This window comes from Anser brachyrhynchus, assembly GCF_964034855.1.
Source record: "Anser brachyrhynchus genome assembly, chromosome: 4".
NCBI lineage: Eukaryota > Metazoa > Chordata > Aves > Anseriformes > Anatidae > Anser > Anser brachyrhynchus.
The window spans coordinates 77,047,406-77,066,107 of record NC_137698.1 but is presented as its reverse complement, the minus strand read 5'-3'; the positions used below and the strand labels follow the sequence as shown (position 1 = coordinate 77,066,107).

Below are 18,702 nucleotides of genomic sequence, written 5' to 3'. Positions count from 1 at the left end.
TCCACCTTGGGGGCCAAAATCATTACTGCAAACCTTAAGCAAATCAATCGCAAGACAGACCCAGGAGAAACTCCACTAATAGACAGGCTCCCCCTTCCAGCACTGCTCGATATCATTTCCCGTTAGCCACTTTCTTACCTGTCTCGTGGTTCCCTCGTCAAATTCTGTCTTCTCCTACTGGGCTAACAAGGTTACCCTATGGCACCCCCATCAATCCCTCATTTGAAATCCCCTCCCAAAATAAAAAGAGAGAGAGATTTTTCACATGCCCATTTTTTTCCTATTAAAATTCATTTTATTCAAGGAAATATCTGCTTCACGTGCTATGATCTCTCAGCCGTTTCCTGTGTCTTTAGTGCCCCCTTTCCTCCGTGTTGTAATAAAGTCCAGTGAAGTTTTGAGGACAAAAAAAGCAGCTCTGCCAATTTAGGATTACCTCTCTCTTTCAGCTATAAACCCTGCTTTTTGCTGCTCCCCAGCCCAGAAGCTGCACCTTTACTCGGTATTTTTCTTCTGAGTCATTGCCTCCAGACCTGAAGTTGTGTGTGCTGGTCCTTGTAGACCTGGTGATGGAGAGTAGCTCCATCTAGGTGTTCTGATTTGAGAGCTTTTTGGGATAGGGCTTCTCTCTAGTTCTCATTTCTGAATTTCCATATATTTCCATGACGCACTTTGCTTTTTGCCACCCTATTCAATGGTTCGTCCTAACTGACAGCAAAGATGGAATATTTACTTTTTCCCAAGATATCATACCTCCGTTACAACGAAGCACGTATCTGGAGATCAACCATAATCTCACCCCTCATTTCACTTTGTAAAGTCTGTCTGGGCTTTTCTCTCAAGGTATCCCATAATTGGATATATGAAGAATACACGGGGATTGGGGTTATTATCACTCAGGTTACCGCTCAGATTCCCTTTTCCTTTTGGCTCACCTCAAATTAATTGCGAAGTGTGGCAGATAAATCCTGCTCTATCTCACCCAGGGCTGGCTGCACTCCAGCGGTCATGGGAGAGGAGAGCAATTTGCCGTGTTTATTGCTGGTGTAACTCTGCAAGGCAGCATGGTCCCCCAACTGACTTGTCTGGGAGCTCATGATCTCAACGGAGGAGCTCAGCTCCGGATCCTTTCAGACTTCATAAAATGCACAAGGATTCCCAAGATCTGTGCAGTTTCCTGTACAGCAACACCTGCTTGGCAATGGGTTTAAACACCCTACAGGAGCTGAGACACTCTGGGGTCTTTGGAAAAGCACTGCTAGAGTGCTCTTCCTAGAAAGGTTTTGTTATTTTTATTATTGTGATTGCTGTTGCTATTATTAGAAAGGTTTTATTATTTTTGTTGTAGTTGTTATTTGCTCCTAAATGGTAGCAAACAACTTTCCTACAGTCCTGGCAGCCCAGTTCAGTAGGTTTATGGGGTAGCCACACAGAGGATCAGTGATCAGAGAGTCCCAAACCAACTCAGGTGCAAAGAGTAGAAAGGAGGTGGAGGAAAACTTCCAAAATTGACAAAACTCACATTTCAAATTCACAGCTCCTTCACTCTCATGAACAGCTGCAAAGACAGAACCAAGACCTTCTCCTGCCCTCTTTGTCTTAAAACCAGCAGAGACAACACCTGACTAAAGAGGTGGCACAGATAATGCCAGCTGGTGCCCGAGTACAGCAGACAAGGATGAACAGCAAAGCAGCTTTGCCAGATCAGGAGAAGGTTAATCTATTTCTGACAGTGGCCAGGCTGAGGTCCTTCCATCTACAGAAGCTTATCCACATCTTGGATCATATGGCATACATGAAATGAGTGAGAACAACCTTAGACCTAACTCTGCGGGTGGAAACGGCTTTTGAAGAATGTTATTTAGGAGAGATGTAACAGCTTCAAAATCCTACTGGCAAGTGTGCTATCAATTTCATTGAAAACTGCTACTGCTCCATGGCAATGATGGGTTTCTCTTGTTGGCCCTATAAATGGCAATCACATAAGGGTCCTACAGATGTACATGTAGGGTGGCAGACGAGATCCTGCCTGGTAACACCCCACTGGTGTTATGGATGGATGGATGGATGGATGGATGGATGGATGGATGGATGGATGGATGGATGGATGGATGGATGGGTGAATGGATGGGTGGGTGTGTGGGTGGGTGGATGGATGGAGGGATGAGTAGATGGGTGGATGGATGGATGGATGGATGGATGGATGGATGGATGGATGGATGGGTGGATGTCCTGGGATGGTCCTGGCTATTTTCCAACATTCTTGAATTGCATGAATCACTTAACATCTCTATCACCACTTCTCCATTTATAAAAAGGAACAGCTACAGTTCCTTTTCCTTTTTATTTATTTATTTTTTTTTTACTTTTTATTTTTTTGTAGCTGCATTTTGGATCTGCTATTATTGTAAGGGTGTGCAGGGCATGGGAGAGGCATCCACAGCGATCTTACTCCAGGAAGACAGACAAAAAGTTGTTTTCCAGCTTCCAGTGTAACCAGTTTCACTTCTCTAAGTGCACTTTTAATCAGCATACTCTGTGTGCCTCCCCTGCCCAGCAGTTTCTCCCCGGACCTACCCAAACAATTCTTCCTTTCATAGGCATCGCTACATCTGTTGTCCAGAGCTCTGGGGAGTGGCCCTTTGGGATAGGTCTCACATGAGCAACAATGGCATTTTTGGACCTGACTTATCAATACCTTGATTCCTTTGTAAGGAAAGGTAAGAGGTAATTTTAAGAGGGGTGTGTGTGTGTGTGAGCATGGGAGGAGTGTTTTTAATTAACTCCCTTCATCTCGGCATCCACCCAGTGACTAGGAGGAAGCTCCGATCTGATAAATAAGGCAGCAAGGAACAATGATCCCTCTTTCTTCACAGCATCTGCAGCAAGTCTCTTCTGGGTGGCTTTTCCCAGCACGTGGGTGCATGTCATTACAGACAAGGCAGGAAATGCCTCTGTGTCGGGACAAACGGTGGGGGCTGGCTGTGCCTGGACTTTTCCCCCTTCCCAAAAAAATCCGGTGTGTTTTTTTTTTTTCTTCCAAATTTAGGAAGAAATGTTGATTTCATAGCATTTCCTTGGTGGTCTAGACAGGAGAGGCTGTAGCATGTCCTTAGCCAGAGAGGGGACACAAGGATGCCTTCACATCTCCCCTGGCTCCAGCTAGGGGATGGAGCAGGTTGCTGCCATCTCCCTGCCCTGGCCAAAAGGAAAGTTTCCTGGCAGCTCAGGTACAGCAAGGGGACCAGACGCAGCACCAGGCAGAGCAAATCCCCACATGCCTGCTCCCAACACTGGGGTGGGCTGTGGGACACCGAGCTGAGCCCGTCCCTTCATTAACGCATGAGCTGATGGGGCTTGGGTCACCTCCTTCGGTCCAGCAGCATCACCCTACCTCATTCCTGAGAGGGGGTGGGTGTTTTCCAAGGAAAATATTTTTTCATTTGTTAAAATAACACAAAAGCTCACATATGTTCCAGTATCTTTTTTTTTTTTTTTTTCTTTTTTCTGGGCAAATAGCTACTTCAAAAATAGCACACTAAAAAAGAATCTGCAAAATAATTAAAAATAATAATAAGCAGAAAAATCCAATCATTTCCCCAGTTTACCAGTGAGATGTTTCAATTGCATCTCGTTTCAATTGCATCTCATTGCAATTTCATTTTGAAATTTGCTTAAGCATAATCATAATCTCTTAAAAAAAAAAAAGTCAAAAAAAAAAAAAGAACTAGCTCAAGAGTAATGCTTTTTTCTCCAAATGAGGTTTTATTAACACTTTATTTCTCCCCACAGAGCAACTCAGGAAATGCTCATTTTAGATGTGAAATACAGTTATTAAAGACATTCATTTATTTACAGCTTTCCAATTCTGACAGAGGACTCAAAAGCTGGCTAATTGAGCAGCTCCAGGCTGGAACACGGCGGAGACTTTCCAAAGGCCAGGGAGCACCTCTTCCTCCTGATTTGCCAAGGGGGAAAAAAAAACAAAAAGTGTTTTCTCGACTTCTTTATGTCTCCTATATAAGTCCTACAATTGTCGCTGTATGAGTTATTTCCCTTCTCTGTTTTCCTCATGAAAAACCAAAAGGTGCAATTCCTCTGGTTTTCCGTGAGAACTTGCTGGAGGATTAATGAGGTGAAGTCACAAGGAAAAGCAAGTTAAGAACCCTGAACAGCTCCAGCGAAAAAAAAACCTTCCAAGAGCTTATAAATACCTGTTTAGTTAAAATACCTGACCCAGCACTTGAGAAAAGCTCTCACTGCAAATGTTCAAAAGCATTCCCTGAGCTTTCAGGGCGGAAGAAGTGCCCAGTCCTCCTCTTCATCCCTTGGGGAGTCTCTGTGTGAGAAGGGAAGGGAAGGGAAGGGAAGGGAAGGGAAGGGAAGGGAAGGGAAGGGAAGGGAAGGGAAGGGAAGGGAAGGGAAGGGAAGGGAAGGGAAGGGAAGGGAAGGGAAGGGAAGGGAAGGGAAGGGAAGGGAAGGGAAGGGAAAGGGAAAGGGAAAGGGAAAGGGAAAGGGAAAGGGAAAGGGAAAGGGAAAGGGAAAGGGAAAGGGAAAGGGAAAGGGAAAGGGAAAGGGAAAGGGAAAGGGAAAGGGAAAGGGAAAGGGAAAGGGAAAGGGAAAGGGAAAGGGAAAGGGAAAGGGAAAGGGAAAGGGAAAGGGAAAGGGAAAGGGAAAGGGAAAGGGAAAGGGAAAGGGAAAGGGAAAGGGAAAGGGAAAGGGAAAGGGAAAGGGAAAGGGAAAGGGAAAGGGAAAGGGAAAGGGAAAGGGAAAGGGAAAGGGAAAGGGAAAGGGAAAGGGAAAGGGAAAGGGAAAGGGAAAGGGAAAGGGAAAGGGAAAGGGAAAGGGAAAGGGAAAGGGAAAGGGAAAGGGAAAGGGAAAGGGAAAGGGAAAGGGAAAGGGAAAGGGAAAGGGAAAGGGAAAGGGAAAGGGAAAGGGAAAGGGAAAGGGAAAGGGAAAGGGAAAGGGAAAGGGAAAGGGAAAGGGAAAGGGAAAGGGAAAGGGAAAGGGAAAGGGAAAGGGAAAGGGAAAGGGAAAGGGAAAGGGAAAGGGAAAGGGAAAGGGAAAGGGAAAGGGAAAGGGAAAGGGAAAGGAAAGGAAAGGAAAGGAAAGGAAAGGAAAGGAAAGGAAAGGAAAGGAAAGGAAAGGAAAGGAAAGGAAAGGAAAGGAAAGGAAAGGAAAGGAAAGGAAAGGAAAGGAAAGGAAAGGAAAGGAAAGGAAAGGAAAGGAAAGGAAAGGAAAGGAAAGGAAAGGAAAGGAAAAGAAAAGAAAAGAAAAGAAAAGAAAAGAAAAGAAAAGAAAAGAAAAGAAAAGAAAAGAAAAGAAAAGAAAAGAAAAGAAAAGAAAAGAAAAGAAAAGAAAAGAAAAGAAAAGAAAAGAAAAGAAAAGAAAAGAAAAGAAAAGAAAAGAAAAGAAAAGAAAAGAAAAGAAAAGAAAAGAAAAGAAAAGAAAAGAAAAGAAAAGAAAAGAAAAGAAAAGAAAAGAAAAGAAAAGAAAAGAGAAAGAGAAGGACCTTTGAAAGGTCGTGGCTGTGTTAGGATGAAGAACAAGAACAGGGGTGGCCGTGTTTACAGGGTGCTGAGCTGGGAGCGAGGCTCAGCACTCTGCTGGTCAGTTAATTACTGGGTGAACCTGAAGATATCACTTCACATTTTGTGTCGCAGCCTCTCCATGCATGAAATGGAGGTAGTGCGAAATGATGCTCACTCATCATCATAAAAGATCAAGAGGTGGCTGGAGGAGCCAGGCTTTGCTGCTCGGCTTCCTAAAGGGGGGTCACCTGCGGGGACATGGGGCTGAAGGGTGGGGGGTGCTGGGGGTGGGAGAAGGTCCAGGGGGTCATGGCAAGGGACCTTGTGCCGGCGTCTGGATACTTGTTTGGGGCAGGATACTTGTTGGGAGCACTGAGGGGTCTGGATGGAGGGTTATGGGGGAGGGAGCACATAACCTGCACCCACAGAGGTGGTCTGGGGAGGAGATCCAGGTGGTCTTGTTGGAGGGGACCGCAGGTGCGGTGGCTGGCGGCGTGGGCAGGATTTGGCCCAGGACTTCAGGGCTGTGTCTCCAGCAGCAAGCAGCCCAGAGCAGGACGAAGCTCCCAAGGGGACGGAGCTGCTGCTGTCACCCCCAGCAAGTGCCCAGAGCGGGGCTGCAAAGAGAAGGGGGCTTGGGAGGTGCCGCGACCCCCCCAGGAGGGATAAAACCCATTGGGGGCCGGTGGGAAGCGAATGCCCCGGGATGCGGAGGGGCTGTCCGGAGCCCCAAATCCACAAACTGGGGGGGGAAACCCCCCCTGGGGGGACCCGGGGCGGGGGCCGGGCGGGCGGGGAGGAGGGAGGCCGGGCCTCCAAGCCCCTCCCCGCGGGGCCGCGGCCGCGGTAGAGGCGGGGGCGGCGGCGGAGGCAGCCCGGGGAAGGCGGCGAGGGCTGCCCCGCCGCTCGGGCTGGAAGTTTGCTGCTGGAAGGGGAGGAAAAAAAAAAAAAAAAAGGAAAAAATTAATAATAACAATAATAGGAAGAGCAAGAGGAAAATAGTAATAATAATAAAAATAATAATAATATATAAATATATGATTATAATAATAATATAGGAGGGATAAGAAGAAGAAGAATAAAAGGAATAGCTCGAGGCTGCTGCCCCGGAGGGATGCGGGGGAGCGCGGCCGCCGGGAGCCCCCCGGCTGCGGGCAGGACCCGGGGCCGGCCGTGAGCGCTCGCCCCGGGAGGGCCGGGCCGGGGCCGCCTCCCGCCCTGCCCAGCCTCCGCGCATCCTCCGGCACCGCCTGCACGGGCCGAGGTGTGCCGTGCCGAGCCGTGCCGAGCCGTGCCGAGCCGTGCCGAGCCGTGCCGTGCCGTGTCGGTGTGATCCGAGCCGTGCCGAGCGGTAGGATGAGGGGCATCCTCTACTTCTGCACGCTGATCCTCCTGGGTGAGTAGGAAGCGCGGGGGGACAACTTTCTGCTGGGGGGGTGATTGGGGGGGACACCGCGGCCACCCCACCTCGGGCTGCCCCTCGCCAGCCCCCCCGGCAGCATCAGCCGGCTCTCTGTCGTGCCTGCTCGGGACCCAAGCGCTGGGACCTATCCTGCCGTCGTTCCGGATAGTCCTGCGTGCGCTGGTGGCTCCTGGACCCGGGGAACGAACGCACTTCGTGCCGGGGAAGAGGAGCTTGGGGGGGGAGGCGTTGGGAGCAGGAGGATTTTGCACGGCGCCGGGCAATGGGGTGATGGGGAAACGGGGAAATGTCGGGGGTTTAGCAGCCCCAGCCCCAGCTGTGCTGGGTGCTCTGGGTGCTCTGGGTGTGCTGGGTGTTTTGGGTGCTCTGGTTGTACTGGGTGTACTGGGTGCTCTGGGTGCTCTGGGTGCGCTGGGTGCGCAGCGCCGAGCGCCCGGGCAGCCGCGGGTGCCCCTTGCCGAGCCGGGTCCCCCCGAACTATGATGCCCGCGGAGCTTTTTGCACCGGGAGCGGGCTCCCAGGACCCCAGCCGTGTCCCTCAGCCCCACGCGAGCTGTAAGGCGACCGCCGTCGCGGGTGGGAGACGCTGTCCCCCGTGGGATGCTGCCGGGGCCGCTGCGATGGGGACCGCGGATGCGCTCTGAGCATCCCGCTCCCATCCCACTCCCATCCCTCTGCCACCCAGCTCCCATCCCGGGGACAAAGCCCGGGGCTCCCCCCGGCCCCGGGGCCCTTTAACCGGGCACGAAGGGGCTGCAGCCCCCCGGCTGGCAGCCCCCTGCAGCGGGCTGCCACGGCTGGGAGCCGCCTCGCTTTGGCTGCAACCCCGACAGCTCCCCTTGTTTTTTTTTTTTTATTTTTCTTTTCCTCCCCCTTGCTCTTGTTTGAGGCGGCGAAGCCAAGGATCTGTGCTTAACTAAAGCAGGAGGCAGGGGGTAGGATGCTCAGGTCCTCCTCGGGTGGCCGCTGGGGGAGGAGGAGGTCCTGAGGTGTAGGGAGGTGGCTGGGACATCCCGGCTCCGCACCGACCCCCTCCGCACCCCAGCACCGGCCCTGGTCCTGGGCAAGAGCCCCAGGAGGGGTTTTTTCTCAGCGAAGATGGCTTTGACAGGGCTCCAGGTAACTCCTCGTGCTCGCTCTCCTTGTCACTAGATGTCACCAGCAGCAACTCTCGCAAGTCCCGAAGGCAGAGGGGGGATTGCGACCCCCCGAAGGGACCATTCCAGCCCTGGAGCGTTTCAGGAGCCCGGAGAGGACCCAGGCTGGTTCAGCTCCTACCTCGCAGGGGCTGGAGCTGAGCCTGGGCTGGGGGAGGTCCCAGCCTCCCTGGGAGGCTCCCAGGGTATCTGGGTGGGAGGCCAGGTCTCTGCGGGATCCATTTTGCGAGTGGTTCGGATCGACTGAGTCACTGATTGACTGCCTGATTGACTGCCTGGTGGGCTGATTGATTTTCTCTAGAGAAAGTGGACGGAGAGAAAAGAGCTCCTGCAAATGGCCAGCTCTCCATTGTCAGCAACTCAGTTGGGATTAGTGGGGAGGATTTAAGGATACACTCATCGCCTCTCACCCCAACCAGAGCAATACCATCAGCTAGTAGTCAGCTTCTACTCTCAGGCCCTCCTGAAGGATCTCATCACCTCCAAACTGGCTTTTAGACCCTTGCAGGCTCAGCACCGTCTCAGCAGATGCCATCCAAAGCCCTCCGTTTGCTCTCCAGATGTTTCCCAGATGTTTGGGTTATGGGTGGACAAGAGCTGCTCGTTTCCATGTGCAGGGATCTCCCCCGGGGATCGGGCTGCTGGTGCTGGGCTGGTGCTGGCATCCTCTGTAGCTGCCAGCACAGCAACACCAAAAAAACCACGTGGGCTACAGCAGGAGAGCCTCGCTTTTGGTGTGCGTGTCCCCCATTTTGGGGATGACGCTGGGTGGAGGAGGCAGGGCTTGATGAAATTTGGGCTCTCCGAGGCAGTACAGGGCAGTGTCACCATCGCCAGCCTGCTCCCTGGTGGCAGGGGCATGCAGGGGGAGCCAGACCAGACAAAATTAAGTATTTGAACACATTTTTATTTTCTCAGCCACTTTTCAGCCAGATCAGCTCCCTGATCTGTCTCACCAGCAGCCACGAGTATATCAGCTCCAGCAGCAAGGGCAGTGTAAGACCACACAGCTAGGGACAGGGACGTGGCTTTGGGGACATCCGTTGCTGCCTCGGTGTCCCCTGATATTTGCTTGTGTCTGTGTTATTTGCTAGAAATCCCACCCACAGGACACTGGTCGGGTAATTTCAGGTGACAGAGGAAATTCAACACTCTGGAAGGCATTGATAAACATAAAAATGTAAATAATATAAAATAATATAAAGAATATCATTAATTTTATAAGGACACAGGACTATCCTTCTAACCAGCCTCCAAAGCATTGCCTGTGTCTTGTGCAGCATTCAGAGGGCACATCAGTCCCTGCAGTGACAAACTAAAAATTAAAGGATGGCAATGAAAATACGTGCTAGAGACGAGCACAGAAACCCAGCAGTTGGCTGTGAAGTCCCCATAAAACCATTTCAAACCCTTTCTGGAGCAGGGGGATGGAGGGCAGCATCCTGGAGCAGCATCCGGGCTGTCTTCTGCTGACAACCGCTGAGTTTACCTGGCAAGTTTTACCACGCTTTGTGGTTAGCATCATTTCTGGCATATGTTTCCCACGGCCTCTTCACAGATGCAATCAAACAGGAGAGATCATCTGGCGGGTTTTCACCTGGTTTGGGATCTCACTTCCCAGAGGGAGAGCAAAAAAACTTAAAAAAAAAATGCATCTGTGTGTACGAGAGAGGGAAACATTCCCTAAATTAGTGCTTTTGTCAGCTCTGACAGGAGCAATCCGTTATTTGCATCCATAAGAATGGGATATTTATGTCTCTTCGTACTGGCACAGAGAAGAAATAAAACTTCTCCCTCAACAGGCTGTCCCCCGACACCGTGCAAATTCCTCCGCGGGGATATTGCCACACCCAGAAAACATTATTATTTTTTTTTCCAGGGCTCTGGAGCCTAAAAAAATAATCACCCCTGGGTAAAGACTAGCACTAGTTAAGTCTAATAATTACAGTGAATTACTGAGAGCAGTGTTCATTTTGCTTTTGGAGAAAGAAATGTCTTCTCTGCTCTCCTGGCTGTTTTCACAGGCGTCTATTGCGCCTGAAATTCATCATTTCTGCACAAGACTTGTTCATTTTTATAACTTTCTGCCTGGTCATTTTTAAACATGACTTTCAGTGTGGCTAAAGTTTGTCAAGTTTCAGTAAAAATAATACTTTGCTACCAAGAAATCCATGATTTTTTTTTTCCCTCCAGTGGATTTCATTTTCCTTCTGCTTCTTTAAAAAAAAAAAAAAAAGCCCAAAGGTGTAAGAGAACAAATTCAAAAGGAGTTCTCCTGCTAAAAATAAAAATAATTAAAAAAAATAGAGGGACACAATTCCTTGTAAAAAAATAAAAAGGAACAAAACAAAGAAAAGCTTGTTCCCATCAATCTTCAGCTCAGTACAGTTCCTTTATTTTTTTTTTAATACATCCGTCAAAATCGCCTCTGGTAACAACTTCTGGCAGCAGACCTCCAGGCTGGATGGGCTGGTGGTGGGAGCTGCGTGATGGTGGGTGCAGGAGCAGGACGTGTCCACCAGGACGTGTCCACCACTCTTCAGCTCTGCTGGCCAGCACACCTCTACAGGCTCAGATATGGGACTTGTGGGGTTGGATTCCTGGTGAAAGCATGCTTGGAAATCGGGGCTGGGAGGCTAGGTTTGAAAAGGTGGATGGGAAGTGGAGCCGTGGGTGGACATTAGGTGCTGGAGATGGACCAGGAGGAAAACTGACTGTGGTGTGACTGGGGGTGAGTGTGCCCAGGTGTGCCCAGGTGTGCCCAGGAGGGGTTGTGGTGGTCAAGGAGAACAGGGTCCCAGGGCTGTTGTATGGAGAGCACAAAGGATCTGCAGCAGATGAAGCCCCCTCTTGCCCTGGGTGAGGAGATCCTGGGACGGCCACAGGGAAGAAAAATGAGAGTGCAGGAAGGACAGGCATCTTCTAAGGTCACATTGCATTGAAATCACCTGTGACTCCTCCAGGATTTTGGTCTAATAAGAAGTGATGCCACAGCTGGCACCTGCTGAGCTGAAGGGAGCTCGGCAGGTGTTGAGGCAGGCTGGTGTCTTCATGAATATTTCCAAGCACCTCCGTGCATCTTAGACAAGCTAAGCTGGTAGGAAGCCATCCCCCAGCTGCAGATCTGCCTTGAGGGGCCCAGCAGTGCCCCATTTTTCCCTGCTGCTGGGAATGACACCCACGCAAGGCATGGAATAGCCAGTCCTCTGGGGTGTCCTGGACATCTCAAGCTCTTTCTGGTCCACCTGATGGGAGCTGGTGGGGCGGTAACTGGGATTTAGCTGCCTGCAGCAGATGGCTTGGATGAGAAAATAATGCCCAGAGATGCAGACTGAATAAAAACCTCTCTGGGCCCCTGGTCCACCCCTTATAGGGGAAAAGTGTTTCTCTGTGTCCTCCTGGACTAGATAAATATTCCCTGGTTCAGAACTGCCTAGACTGTATCCTGCCACCCTCAAGCCTTGTCTCTTTTCCCCTCCCTCCATGCGAACCCCTGACGTCCCTCCACAGGCAGCTCCTTGGCACGCACGCTCCTCTCCCCGTCCGAAGCCATCTGGGAAGAAGTTTGCCTGAAAGACGCGGTAAAAAAATAGTTGTGCTGTGGTTTTGATTTATTGGATCCAACTGGAAAAAGCTGCCTGTGATACCTGCCCTTGCTGAGTGCCTTGACAGGGTTATTAGCAGCGCTCCCCATGCTACCGCTGACATATGGGTTGGCAGGTCATTTTGACACAAGTACAGGCAGCTGGTTTCAAGTTCATGGGTCCAGTTTATTGAGGAGAAAAGAACCGGTCAGGCTTTCTGGTGCTTCTTCCCAAAGCAGGATCAGATTGCTCATCTTTCATACATGGCTGGGCCCGGACATCTACTCTTGGTCCCCAAGGGGGTGGCAGTCCGCTTTGGTTATGGGATTTTAAGCAAGTCCAGATGCTAAAGGTCTGGGAGTTGACCAGAGAAACCATTGGGCTTTGCTTTCTATTTCACTATCCCTGCTTCTTGTACAAAGAACAAAAGGCCAAGTGCATAACTCAAGTCAAGACTCAACATTAATGCTTCTGTCCAAGCTGCAGGACTTTAACTGTCAGCGGTCCGTGCTGCATGCTGGCAGGATGCCTCACACACACGAGCTTCAGGTCTCTTCTCCCTTGGAGGATTTTAGCTGCTAGTGGCTGGAAAACCCACCAGGAACTGGGGTGCCCATGGGAAGTGCTCGACTCCTCAGGTGGCTGCAAGGGGAGTGGATTTGGGAGTCCAGGTCTGTGTGATTTGAGGTTTGGAGACTCATCTGAATTGGGTCCAGCAAACGCTCAGCTCCTGGGGGAACTCCAGGGTGCTTTCAGAGAGCATGAATTGAACACCATCTCTGCAAAATAATCAGGCTTTGCTTTGAGTTTTGCATCAAACGAGGCCGGCTGATGTCTGCGCAGCAGCCACCTGGGAAATCCCATCATCCTTGATTAAACACAGCAAAGGAAGCCCTGGGCAGCTACAGCCCCCTGGGAAAGGGAGCCTTCGCTTGGATGACAGCTGTGAATTTTTGGAGCAAACCTGGTGCCTGGGCCACCACTCGTACAGGGTTCATGTGGGCCTGTCCGTGAGAGTTTTACAGAAACAGTCAAATCAATCTTAAAGGGTTTTGAATTTCTTTCTTTATTTTTTTTTTACTGTAGCAGCCTTTACTGAGCGCTTTGTTCTATTTTATTTTATTTTTTTCCTCCTCCTGCCCATACTGGACCCTCCAAAAGTATCAGATCCACCATGATTGTAACTCGCCTTTTCTTCCTGTCCATTGCTCACCAGTATCACCAGTAACTGGTGTCCAGGAGCCTCAGGTGCTGGATGGAGGCGATCCTTCAGCTTGCAACCAGCCTGCCCCCTCTTCCAGCCAAAGGGATTCAGAATTGTCTGGAGAGGAAACTCAGAGCTTCTCAGAGCTACCTCTCCCCGTGACTTTGGGTAAACAGGTCTTAATAACAGGCTGGGTATTTCTTCTGAGGTTTTAACTCCCGTGCATACGAAGAAAAATGCATCTCCCCATGACAGCCTTCACAGCGAACTCTCAGACATTATTCAGCTGGCTCCATTACCTGTAAGCTGGAAATAGGTAGCAGATGTCTCCTGCAGCACTGCACGTTTTTTCCTCTCTTGCTCCCCGAGTTTCCCTTTGATGTTCGTTCTGTACAGCAGAAGGCACCTTAAAAAGATGTCACAAAAGGCATGAGGCGACATAAATCCACGCATGCTGAATCTTCTGTAATAAAGGCTGCAGGTTAGGACGGCGTGTTTGCCGTCTCCTAATGGAGAGGGGAGCAAACCAGCATGCTGAATTATTAGACAGGGCTTAGAATGAATCAAAGCCATTTGACCTGTTTGTGTAAAGCCCCAGACAAGGCTGAGTTTGCCTAAGTGTTTCCTCTGCACGGTGAGGAATTACACTCCTCCTTGCAAGGGTTAGTTGATTTATGCCCTGGATTTGACACATGAGTTATAGCAATTTCATGGTAGCTTTTTTTTTTTTTTTTTTTTTTTTTTCTTTTTCTTCTTCCTTCTGATTGTTTTGTTTCTTCCTCCTGTAAGAGAGCATAAACCAGGGAGGCTGCTGGAGAACTGAACCGCACACTTTGGTCTGTCCCAGCCACTTCGTCTTCTGGAGGGGGGCATGGGCAAAGTCTTAGGGTGGGAAGAAGTGCTTGGGGGGCATCGTGACCACAGCCCATAGGATACCCCCATGGTGATGTGAGGGAGTTGTTCTCCTCCTCCCAAGGAGCTGGGATGAGGAGGATAAGGGAGGAAATAGAGCTGCATGGTAGGAATTGAACCAGGACAACTTCTGTCTGTTAAAGGAAGGGAGAAGAGCAGGTTGCCTTTAGGAAGATGATGGGATCCCTTTCAGGCTTGTTGGGGTTTGTAGGCATTAACAAATCTTACAGCCATAAGCTGTGCTGCCCCAAGGAGCTCCTGAAAGGGGCTGGGTGCCCCCAAAACTTCGTGTTTTCTCCAGTTCAGTGTGCAAACCTGTGCCTTTTGTGATGATTTCCCCAGTAATGGCAAGGAAAAAGTAATAGAAATGTCCTGAGCCTCAGGTGAAGATCCTTCCCCAAAACCTCGTCTGTCCTTGGGGCTGTCTCTTGCTCTTTTGGGGAAAAGATAAGGAATTGCACTAACTTTGTGGCATGAGAGCCCTCCGTGTGGACCAGGAGGTGTGGGGAGGGGACAGAGGAGATGGTCCAGAGCTGGTTCTGCTCTGGAGGTGGGAAGCAGAGGAGAAAGGGCTCCTCAGGGGCTGGGCAGAGGTTGCAGATGATCCTTGAGAGGGAATCTGGGAACTGAGAGGAGAAAGCGTAAGGCTGCAAAGGTCTGAAAGTAAGTCTGGAGCTGGGAAAGCCCTGGAGTTGGACTCCCAGCCTGCGAGGGAGGCGATGTGAAGCGGCAGCTCCGTCAGCGTGGAGCGCGGCGGCGTATGTGCTGGGTAAAGCAGCTCCTGAGTTACCACCCCCGCGGGAACGATGCAAGGAAATTTATCTCCCTCTCCTGATATTGCTTCATTCTTCCTCCCCACAGACCCGGCAGGCCGGTCCTTAACGTGTGCTAGAAAGCCTGTTCGTAATTAAGTACCTGACTCAAGGGGGCCCAGGCCTCTTGTTGGGCTCCATATATACTATTGCATTACCAGAAATGTGACTTATAATTGGAAATAGAGGAAAAATTATAGAGGAAAAAAAAATAAAAACCTAACCAATAAACATAAAGAAAACCAACAACCAAACCAAACCAAACCCCTCTAACAAACAGCAATTTTAAATGCAGGGAACTCTCCAAAACGTTCATAATTTGCGGTCCCCCAGGATCAGGAATTAAGGTGTCTGTTCCTGGGTGTCTCTCAGGTTTTGGAAAATGATGCAAACTCCCTGCATCTCAGCATAAAACGGGATGTTTTTATGGTAGATGAATTACTGTGAGGCAGAGCCAGGTGACGGAGCAGTGTTTGACCCGGGATATTTGTGTGAAGCAGCTAACTACAAGCTGGGATCAAAATTACTCATCGGTGCATCAGAAACAAGGCGACTTTTAGCAGCACCTGCTGCGCACACCAGCCACCGAGCTCTTATTTCGGTGCTCAAACAGGAACTGAATTGAAGTGCAGCTGCTGACTAATCTGCTCCGAAAATCTGCCTGCATCCCCTGCGTGGGGATCAGCAGTCCTGCTCCGCGCCGGGATTAGAGACGTGAGCTTCCAAAGAGAAGGGGCGGGAATCAGGGATGTGCCACAGAGACAGGGGAGAGGCCGTGGTGGGCAAAAACTAAAAGCCTCTGATGGAAGAGCAGTCTGGAAAACAGAAAAATACCAGGCTTTTGGTACAATTTGGCTCCCAAACAGCACTGGCAAATCGGGGACAGGAAAAAATGCAATAAAAGATAGAGTGCAGAAAATAAAACGCTTGTTGAAGATAATTCCAGGGGACAAAAAAACAAGGACTAGAATAAAGTCTCGGGTTTCTCTGCGCTGTTTTACCTACTTTTATGAGAAAAACAGAAACTGGTCTTCCTGGAGGGTCACAGGGCAGGAAGACAAGGGGACCTTGTTTCTTACTCATCAGTGCAGATGGTCCCAGCAGAATGCAGGTCTGGGTTTCATCCCACCTGCTTTTCACCTGAACTTTTCCTTTAATTAGTGGATTAATCTGCTGGATCCAGAGGGACTTTTACCCTCTCTACACATCTGTATTGCCTCCAAGGATTACAAAGAGAGAATCAAGGTGATAATTTTAGCCCTTTCCCAGATTTGTTAGGTGTCTTTTGTTCAGTGAGATGCACCCCTCCTAAGCCACCAAGGTTTATTCTCCCTGGGGGGCAGCTGGTGATGGAGGGAACAACCACAGAGCCAACCAAAAAAAAATAAATAAAAAAAAAGACAAGGAAAGTAATACTAAAACAAAATTTAGTGCTTTGTTTTTCTACTTGAAAACCCCATTTTTTTTCCCAGTGAACACATTTTCCCACAGTTAAAAGAGAAGGAAAGAAATCCAATGGGAAAACCCCAGCTCTCTCGCAGACCTGACGGCTCCAGCCACAGCAGTGATTGGAAGCACCTGAAGTCGGTGACTCTGCTGAGGGTCCTGGAGGCCACCAATAAATCACACAGTGCCTTCAGAGCCTACAGAAGCCTTCAGAGACACTGGACTTGATTTTCAAGCCTATTAAAACACCAAATGTTCCCTGAAACGGTTTTGGCTGGGGCCAACTAGCCATCTCGTGGGCTTTGGTCAGGAGCCAGCACAAGCCAAGGACCATTAGCAGCAGGAGGCTTGCATGTGGCTGCTCTGCTTTGACAGGGAAGGGTTTAATAGCATGGATGTGGCAGCTCTGGGCCATTTGGACCAGCACCTTGATTTTGTTTAATTACCTAATGTAGACCCAGCACGAGGCCACCCTTTCCTTCCCAGCCACTGCCCTTTGCTCAGACCCATCCTGCAGATGCTGCTGGGCAAATGTGCCTCAGCTTAATCCCTTTCAGCCCCGCACGTTCATCTTCCTTTCTGCTCTTTCCAGCTCAGAAGGCAGAACACTGTCAGTGACACGAGATAACGTAAAATAAACGGTCGTGCTGCCTAATTTGATTGGGAGCTGATAAATCCCCGTCCCTAACGCAAGCAGGTGCATGCAGGCGGTGCTGGCAAGGGGCCGGGGATGCGCACGCACTCGGCGAGCCCGAGTTACTCACGGGGCTTGTGCCCCAGCTGTATCAGCTCCCAAGTGTCCTCTCCAACACCAAAGCTTTTTCTTGGCTTGCTGTTGCAGTTAGCGTGACCTCTTGGAAGATAAGACACATGAGAGAAGTCTGAGGAAGCTTGATTTATCCAGAGTTGAAAAGGGGAGAAAGACACGGGAGAGAACACGCTCGCGCTCTATAAATACCTTCAAGGTAACAGTGCAAGGGAAGGAAGAGGATTAGTCACACTTCTGTAGGGCAGGGAGGGGAGGAGGGAGAGCAACAGCGTGAAGTAGAGGAAGGAAAAGTTTTAAGCTGAGCATTAGGAGCAAAACGTCTAAGCTGTTTTTCTTTCTCACTTTCGCTGGAAAAGGAAATTGACGGGCCTCGGTTTGGGCCAGGCTTGAAGCTTGATGCAACTGTTTTTTGGGGAGAGTCATGGGTGTTGGCCATGAGGATTAAACAGTCCATCTGTGTGTAGGATCTCCACATCCTAGGGGCATCCATGAGCAAACAAGGGGTCTGTGAGTCCTCCAAGGCAGTGACAGTGTCACCAGGTGTAGGGTCACCCTGTTGCCTGGCACACTTGGAAGTGTACTGAGGTTGGGCAGAGTTCCTTCATCCTCTTTTTCCCTGCACCCCACACACCTCACACTCATACTGAAGGTACCATGGAAGGATGGAGCTGCCCAGCCAAGGGCCTTAGTGGTCGTTTGAGGGGTAATTTGGGAGGTGGCTGAGTGAGGGATGAGGCTGAGTCAACCAAGAGCCGTGGCTGGCCCCAGGCTCTGTATCTTGTTAGCAGGTGATGAGGTGGTTCGGCTTCTCTCCAGCAAAACACCCTTGCCTTCAGTGCCTCAGACCTGGCCGCATCCTGCCCACCTCTCCCCAGACCTTCCTGCCCTGCAGACCCTGGAAATGGAGGTGGGGAAGGCAGGAGCTCGGGGGCAGCTCCCCGAGGGACCGGCTCCAAGTCTGGCTTGGACAATCATTCTTCTTGTCACCTTCTGTTATGCTGGGACTCAAAATTCGGCATTTTCCAAAAAATGCAGGTAGCTGCTGCCAAGACTTTTCCCTGTCTCCCCAAGCAAATGCCAAGAACTCTTTCTTCTCACAACAAATCAACTAGCCAAATATAGGAGTCCCTGGAGAAAACCCCTCAGGCTAGTAAGAACTAACGAGTTGATCCAGCTGAAGGTAAACAAGCTAATTATGCTGTTAGTCAGCCCGTGGTTTCCTGAGTAAGCAGAGCTCGTGGACATGCCAGTCTGTCCACCCCGAATAACTTATGGGTCCCCCAGCAAGGTTAGATAGGTTCCATACAAGTCTCCAAAGATGCTCAGATCCCACAGGTAGGTGTGAAATTGGATGTGGGAAAGGCAGGGATAGAGTAGAGTGCACGACACAGGTTTGCAGAGGCACAGAAATGGCCTCCAGGGATGGGCGTGAGTGCTGGGTGAGATTGGTGGGAGCCCAAGGCCTCTTACCATAAAAGTGGTCCATGCAGCCTGCAAGCCTGGGTAGGAAAGGCAAACTGAGAGCTTTACGTAGGTTCAGGACTGCTCCTGGGAGGTAAAAGCAGCTGAGCAATGCTGAAGGGGAAGGATGGTCCTGCAGACATTAACCATCACAAATGTATACGTTAACCCTCACAACTGTAGACGTTAACCATCACAAATCAGCACAACTGTGGACATAATATGATGTGTTGTCTCTTGGGTGAAGCTCAGGACCTTGCTCCTGTGCCATTTTTATGTTCCAAGGAGGGCTGCATTTTCCAGAGAGATGGATGTTAGCGTGGAAATGTGCAGGAGCTCCCCCAGGATTGGTTTGCTCACCATGGTGTCCCCTTGGGCATGCCAAGGATGCAGGCTGCTCGGC

At 50.0% G+C, this 18,702-nt stretch overlaps 1 protein-coding gene across 2 annotated transcripts in view; it reads left to right on the top strand.

Annotated features, from left to right (window-relative positions):
* The first annotated feature begins 6,367 nt into the window (after positions 1-6,367).
* Positions 6,368-18,702, top strand: part of GFRA4 (GDNF family receptor alpha 4) — a 69,259-nt gene continuing 56,924 nt past the window's right edge. Inside the window, exon 1 of one of the 2 annotated variants that reach the window (XM_080589378.1) lies at positions 6,368-6,927. In XM_080589378.1, coding sequence (XP_080445504.1) covers positions 6,888-6,927 — 40 coding nt within the window. In that variant the 5' untranslated portion in view covers positions 6,368-6,887. The remainder of the gene's footprint in view (positions 6,928-18,702) is intronic. The other variant, XM_080589379.1, reaches the window with a different exon arrangement.